The sequence below is a fragment of the Oncorhynchus mykiss genome, chromosome 6 (genome assembly GCF_013265735.2).
Source record: "Oncorhynchus mykiss isolate Arlee chromosome 6, USDA_OmykA_1.1, whole genome shotgun sequence".
Taxonomy (NCBI): Eukaryota; Metazoa; Chordata; class Actinopteri; order Salmoniformes; family Salmonidae; genus Oncorhynchus; species Oncorhynchus mykiss.
In genome coordinates, this window is record NC_048570.1 from 65,820,338 (window position 1) to 65,828,077 (window position 7,740).

The window sequence follows — 7,740 nt, forward strand, 5'->3', positions numbered from 1 at the left end:
GTGTACAGCTTTTCTCTGAGGCTGCCGCTCCTCTCCCCTCAGCCCTGACTGATCACATCTCCTGAATTACACTCCAACTCTGAGCTCCAACTCTGAGCTTGTACTCTGCCTGGGAGCGCCAAGTCACTATTTTTTTCTCTCTGTGATCATTCTTGTGGGGGCAGAGGTCTGACCAGGGAAGGGTAGAGTTTGGACGTGTGTGTGTTTGATCAAAACACTGTATAACTCAAACTATCATTCCTCCATCCCCCACCATATCGGAGTCTAGGACATGGTTTAGGGTGGAAACAGTCTTCCAAGCAGTCACATAACCTCAAGAAATGAAGGATGGGTGGGTAGCTCCTACTGAGCCCCTAAAATAAACACACAGACAAACACAAACATTCATACTCATGCACACATGTGCATCCTCTGTTCTGTACATACAGAGGCAAACAGACTAAAAAAAGCTCTTCTGATAAACTTCTCGAATATTATGGATTATCTGAGGTTCTAAGCTTCTTTTTTTTAGGGGTAATTAATAGACTATAAGACCATAAGAGACAGTATGAGAAACAGGAGACACTACATATCACATAAAGTACGTGGAAGGTGGAACCAGTAACAGCAGACACATTATGGAACCTGTTTCCATTTGGAATCAGATCTCAACAAAGAGAAAAGGCCTTCTGTTAGTGTGTGATTATTAAATGATCCAATAATGACACAGCTAGCCGGTATCTCACTGTTCTGGGAGCAGCAGTACAGTTTGCTCTAATATGGGCTGACAGGCCTCTGCTACAGTGTGAGGATAATTGTTTATCTCAGGTTTGGGTGTTTGAAGCCCAGAAAGGATTAGAGAGGAAAGGAGAAAGGGCTGTAGAAAACATTCTAGATATTCCTCTCGTATTTAACTCGATTAAAGGGTGGCAGGTAGCCTAGTGGTTAGAGCGTTGGACTAGTAACTGAAAGGTTGCAAAATCGAATCCCTTAGCCGACAAGGTGTCTGTCGATCTGCCCCTGAAAAGGGCAGTTAACCCCATGTTCCTAGGCCGTTATTGAAAATAAGAATTTGTTCTTAACTGACTTGCCTGGTTAAATAAAGGTAGATTTAAAAAAGCATGAGCTAGCGCACACCCAGAATAATAGTTTGTGTGAAGGTGCTGACTAACGGCGAATAAATGATAAACTATCAAAATAAAGAAAGTCGCATACTCCATATATAATCTCCCAGCAATTTAATGGGTATTTACCAACGTTTCAGGAATCACTGTGCCTTCCTTGGGGTAATGTCATGAATACTTGAACCAGGTTGTGTAGACACACAGTGCAATTAGTGTAACCAATGACAGTAGTGATGGGTGTGTCAGAATTATTAAGTTAATTAAAATGAATTAGTGAAACTGTTAAACAATAGTATATGGCATATTAAATATATTACGCTATTGTTATCATATAGAAACATAATGAAATATTGTGCATCAACATACATTATTGTTTCATTCAATTTCACATAATAATTTCGTATTTCATTTTTGTTACATGCAATCTTTTGGTTCAACCTTAATATATAAGGAACATCATCAACTGGGGGAACATACTGCATTAAGTGTATGCAAATAAGCTGTACAAAATAATAAACATATTTCTTCAGACACCCACATACAGGTCGAAAGATCCCTGTTAGGGGTATCATCTCATGTAAGACCAAGGGAGTATTCTATCTCATCACCTGTTCATGTGGAAAAGCCTATGTAGGACAAACGAAAAGAAAATTAAAACAACGCATAGCTGAACACCGCAGCAAAATCAGGTGCAAGAACATTGACTATCCAGTAGCAGCTCACTTTGTTGAAGCTAACCATCCCATCTCCTCCCTACAAATACACAGGTATTGAGCATGTTGTTCTACCAAGGAGAGGAGGTAACAACGAGATCCTACTACTGCAAAGAGAGGCTTACTGGAGATCCTATCTAAAAACATTTTTCAGTTGTCTGAATATTGACTTTGATCTCAGGCCCTTCTTATGAACACATTTTCCTCTATAAACAAGTCAACAAATTGAAAAATTATTTTTACAGCTTAATAGCATACACCTAATATGTTCCCCCAGTTGAGGATGTTTAAAGTTCTTCAAAGTGGTAGGCATGTTGTGTAAATCAAATGATACAAACCCCCTAGAAATCCATTTTAATTCCAGGTTGTGAGGCAACAAAATAGGAAAAAATGCCAAGGGGGTGAATACTTTTGCAAGCCACAGTAAAATATGAACTTGCAAACAATTTTTCTTATTTGTTATTTTATCCTATACAACACCAAAAGTACCAACAAAAGAATATATATATCTTTCTTACCTTTCTGCCACTGTTGTTGCCTCCTCCAGTTCGTGAATAAATGGCACCTGTTTGAACCAGAGAAAGTGAGGAGGGCTCAATTTGCATGTTACTGGTACTGTACTGTATGTTATGTAAATGAATGCCATTAAAATGCACTAAATTGGGCAGTATTCCTCTGAGGATGACGCACAGAGTGAGCTGTCTGTCTAATTGGTGGACCGGACAGTATTTCAGGAAGTCCTCTACCTCACCCCCTACCTCCATTTCTAGGGGCAACAATAACCTGGCAACCAGTTTCATGGGTAGCTTGATCCTCTGGTTGAAAGCACTTGGTCCATGGCATGCCTATTGTGTCATATCCTTTTGAATCTCTCCTGAAAGACAGTGTCGTTCCATCATTGCTAACAAACAAATATCTAAATGACACCAATGCTACATGCTACTTGAAGCATCCTTATCACTGAAAAAGTCCTCATGGCTTTGAGATCTAATTACAGAGGGAAATACAATGATCACAAGGATCTATAATTCATTCATGCTGGGGTCAGTGGCAGGTTGAGAAAAGAAACCACATCTCAGCTACTCAACTCCAACAGTGGACAGACAGGAAAACATCCGTTCACACCTCACGTTGGCAAAACATCTCTGAAGCACTTCATTCTTGTGTAGTATTTATTTTACAACGTCGCCACCAAGAGCTCTCGGCCTCAGAAAAGCATAAACGGTCATAAGAGCCCTTTTCCTTTCTGACTCTAGTAGAAGTGTCACATTTGCCCCTGCCACTGCTGATTTGTTACGTGTGGATGTAAATTGAGACAATCTCTTGATAGTGACATACACCTGCTCCACAAGTCTTTTTATTTTTATTTTATTTTACCTTTATTTAACCAGGCAAGTCAGTTAAGAACAAATTCTTATTTTCAATGACGGCCTGGGAACAGTGGGTTAACTGCCTGTTCAGGGGCAGAACGACAGATTTGTACCTTGTCAGCTCGGGGGTTTGAACTCGCAACCTTCCGGTTACTAGTCCAACGCTCTAACCACTAGGCTACCCTGCCGCCACCTTGCTGGAGTCCTATAGGTATTTCTCACGTGAAAACCCATACGCACCTGTGGAAGTGATACTGTACATAATGATAAGGCCTACAGTACTGAATGTTCAATATTGCTTCAGTTTACCGTACTACTAAATACAAATGTTTTGGCACAAAATGTTCAGTATGAACAAAACATACTTGGATTCTAGTTAATATGTTCTAATAAACACAAGCCCATATTAAACTGCCTTGGTTGATATGAAACCGATGTGCAGGGGATATAAAATTGTTTTTAAGGTTTTACGGGTAAATCGGAGTAGAGGGACGTAGTAGAATGTAGATAACAAGGTAAACAGACTGTCACGACTTCCGCCGAAGTTGGTCCCTCTCCTTGTTCGGGCGGCGTTCGGCGGTCGACGTCACCGGCTTTCTAGTCACCACCGATCCATGTTTCATTTTTCGTTTTGTCTTCATTGTACACACCTGGTTTCCATTCCATAATCATGTTCCTTATTTAACCCTCTAGCTTCCCCTTTTGTGCTGTGTGTGACGAAGGCTAGTATCCAACAAGCTTATTTCAGGAGATGTTACAGTCAGTGTGTTGGAATACTGGCCTTTTACTAACACCTTAACAGGCCTACAAGTTATATTCCAAATATCTTCATTTCCATGCGGGGAGGGCAGGGGGGGTTCATCCTGTCTTACTGGATGGAATGCATTTGATTTTGAATATCAAGCTAGAGCCGATGCTGGCATCCAGAGCTCCTTTTATGGGGAGTTCCTTCTAAAGTGAAAGCAGCCAGGAGTCACATCAATTGGGCTAGATTACACACAGCCCACATCTAGAGATACTACAGTGCCTTGCGAAAGTATTCGGCCCCCTTGAACTTTGCGACCATTTGCCACATTTCAGGCTTCAAACATAAAGATATAAAACTGTATTTTTCTGTGAAGAATCAACAACAAGTGGGACACAATCATGAAGTGGAATGACATTTATTGGATATTTCAAACTTTTTTAACAAATCAGAAACTGAAAAATTGGGCGTGCAAAATGATTCAGCCCCCTTAAGTTAATACTTTGTAGCGCCACCTTTTGCTGCGATTACAGCTGTAAGTCGCTTGGGGTATGTCTCTATCAGTTTTGCACATCGAGAGACTGAATTTTTTTTCCATTCCTCCTTGCAAAACAGCTCGAGCTCAGTGAGGTTGTATGGAGAGCATTTGTGAACAGCAGTTTTCAGTTCTTTCCACAGATTCTCGAATGGATTCAGGTCTGGACTTTGACTTGGCCATTCTAACACCTGGATATGTTTATTTTTGAACCATTCCATTGTAGATTTTGCTTTATGTTTTGGATCATTGTCTTGTTGGAAGACAAATCTCCGTCCCAGTCTCAGGTCTTTTGCAGACTCCATCGGGTTTTCTTCCAGAATGGTCCTGTATTTGGCTCCATCCATCTTCCCATCAATTTTAACCATCTTCCCTGTCCCTGCTGAAGAAAAGCAGGCCCAAACCATGATGCTGCCACCACCATGTTTGACAGTGGGGATGGTGTGTTGCTTTTACGCCAAACATAACGTTTTGCATTGTTGCCAAAAAGTTCAATTTTGGTTTCATCTGACAAGAGCACCTTCTTCCACGTTTGGTGTCTCCCCCAGGTGGCTTGTGGCAAACTTTAACCGACACTTTTTATGGATATCTTTAAGAAATGGCTTTCTTCTTGCCACTCTTCCATAAAGGCCAGATTTGTGCAATATACAACTGATTGTTGTCCTATGGACAGAGTCTCCCACCTCAGCTGTAGATCTCTGCAGTTCATCCAGAGTGATCATGGGCCTCTTGGCTGCATCTCTGATCAGTCTTCTCCTTGTATGAGCTGAAAGTTTAGAGGGACGGCCAGGTCTTGGTAGATTTGCAGTGGTCTGATACTCTTTCCATTTCAATATTATCGCTTGCACAGTGCTCCTTGGGATGTTTAAAGCTTGGGAAATCTTTTTGTATCCAAATCCGGCTTTAAACTTCTTCACAACAGTATCTCGGACCTGGATTGTATTTATCATCATTAGTCATTTAGGTCAACATTGGATCATTCAGAGATCCTCACTGAACTTCTGGAGAGAGTTTGCTGCACTGAAAGTAAAGGGGCTGAATAATTTTGCACGCCCAATTGTTCAGTTTTTGATTTGTTAAAAATGTTTGAAATATCCAATAAATGTCGTTCCACTTCATGATTGTGTCCCACTTGTTGTTGATTCTTCACAAAACAATACAGTTTTATATCTTTATGTTTGAAGCCTGAAATGTGGCAAAAGGTCGCAAAGTTCAAGGGGGCTGAATACTTTCGCAAGGCACTGTACATTAGCCTGGTGCTGGCTTTTAGTAGTCCACATATCACATATCCCACCTGCAGTGCCTGCAGTACCTACATGCAGTATGTGCCATATTCTATGGTTGTGTGAGAATGCCTGCCAGGTGAGAATGCGTAAGGTAAGTGTCATGATGTTATTTGAGCATCAGAGGATGCTTCTGGGATATTGCTGTTCTCATGGCAGATGCTTCATTTGTTAAGCAAATAGAAGACTACTCATCACCACAAAACCCTGGCAGAACAGGGGCAAGGGTCAGGTGATAAACCACACTGTACTGTAGAACTAATGTAGTGATCTGATCACCAACACACTACAAACACTGACCAGTTGGCCTGTTCATACCAAACAACTTCCACTGATCTCCAGCATTATCAAGATTTTTCAAACTCATCAACTTGACCGTGAAGAAGGCTAGGGAACAAATAAACAATAAGGCTGTGACCTTGCTTAGATGGACTCTCGTCACGGAAGTCACATGAGCATGACTCCCTTTCGTATGAACCAAACAAAGCTGGTCTTCCCTCTAGCTGTGAGAGCAAACCACACCAAATGTTCACTGTTTACATCCTGGTGTTTCTACTGAGGGGCTTCGTCTATTCCTCCCCAGATAATAAGGCTTGGGCTCCCGAGACACAGAAAACAAGGGCAAGGCCCATGATGGCCACAGTAAAACCTTCATGATCAGTGACACTCACCAAGGGGCCTTCAGACACTCTGCGCCAACTGCTTTGTGTACGTTACAGTCTGCTGGGTCTATTTCAGTAGCGTCCAAAGGGATTACTAATAAAAAAGAAAGTGGCTAACTAATTTGTTTCTTTCTGTGTTTCTCCTCTTACAATAGAATAGGCTCATTAATACTGCTACATTCAGTGACATACAAATGCTGTGTTTGCCCTGTATTTCAGTAGTCGTAGTCTCATCATACCGCTTATAAGGGGCCATCTAGACTTGCTGTAGCTTTCGGTCATAGGCTCTGGTGGAGAGGGATTCCTGGGTCTATCTCTGCCTATAGCTTCAACACCAGGCTGGGCTGTCTGCCCTATAGGACCTGGCAACTTCGGAACAGAAGAGAGAGAGGAAATGTAAATTAAACAGCTGTAAATAAATTGTAAGAATTTTACCGGAGGAAAACAACCTAGTATAAAAGGTCATTGGTCGTCATTGCAAAAGCTGATATGTGAACATAGATGTGGGGCTGCATATTAAACATGCAGATACTAGATTAAAGAAAATTCTAAACTTTTACTGTCAGGGCTTATTTGAGCTCACTATTCTTGTAATACACAGAATAGACTATGCAAACTGACCTGAGGTTTGGCTGTGACCCTGGCCTCCAGGGCACTGAGCTGATCTTCTGTGTTCGCTGCTCTGGTCAGAGCTTCCTCCATCTTCTGAGTGATACTCTCCATCCTCTCCTTGACCTGGCTGACCCTTCGCTGACTCTCCCTGACCAGCTCAGCTGCCTCCAGGGCAATGCTGACCATGGCCTCCATCCTCCTGAGGGTCACCAGCAGACCCTCTGAGGTCACAAGCTGGGCTGCTACCTTCTCTGATCTACCTGGGTCCTCCACATGGTCTGTAGCCACAGCCACGTCCTTACGCTCCTTTGATGCCTCCTCCCCAGTCCAGCCAGGTCCCTCTCTCACCGTGTTGGTCTTCTTGTCTTTGTGAAGAACACCCACCCTGTCCTGAATGTATTTGTGCTCAGCTACGTCCTCCTGGGCAGTTCTCAGAGCTGACTCAAGGTGGCATACCTGCTCCCTAATCTTTGTGATGGTGTGCTTTGCCTGTTGGAGCTTGGAATCTGTATCAGTGAGGGTCTTGCTGGGCTGGGTCAGGGTGTCTTCCGGCTTGACCTTGGTCCTACCCCCCTCCACCTTAAGGGTTCTCCACCAGTTCACCACAGCTGCCCTCTTGGCCTGGGGCTTCTGCCTCTGCTCCTGCTGCTCCTGTAGCCTCCGTTGTTCCGCCACCTTCTCCTCTCTCTCCTCCCACAGAGTCATCTGCTGCTCCAG

The 7,740-nt window shown here is 42.8% G+C and overlaps 1 protein-coding gene across 1 annotated transcript; it reads right to left on the reverse strand.

Annotated features, from left to right (window-relative positions):
* Positions 1–6,591: 6,591 nt before the first annotated feature.
* LOC110526945 (golgin subfamily A member 6-like protein 22) lies at positions 6,592–7,740 on the reverse strand. The gene is made up of 2 exons (XM_021608121.2): positions 7,033–7,740; positions 6,592–6,780 (listed from the first exon to the last, which is right to left on the reverse strand). Exons 1-2 carry the CDS (start codon positions 7,726–7,728, stop codon positions 6,592–6,594), a joined length of 885 nt encoding a protein of 294 aa, XP_021463796.2. The 5' UTR covers positions 7,729–7,740.

Bases quoted from the DNA above. Each gene is read 5' to 3' on its own strand.
- LOC110526945 (XM_021608121.2), bottom strand. From the start codon at position 7,728: ATGACTCTGTGGGAGGAGAGAGAGGAGAAGGTGGCGGAACAACGGAGG. The intron at 6,781-7,032 runs GTCAGTTTGCAT...TCTGTTCCGAAG, and splicing joins GGGTCACAGCCAAACCTCAG to TTGCCAGGTCCTATAGGGCA.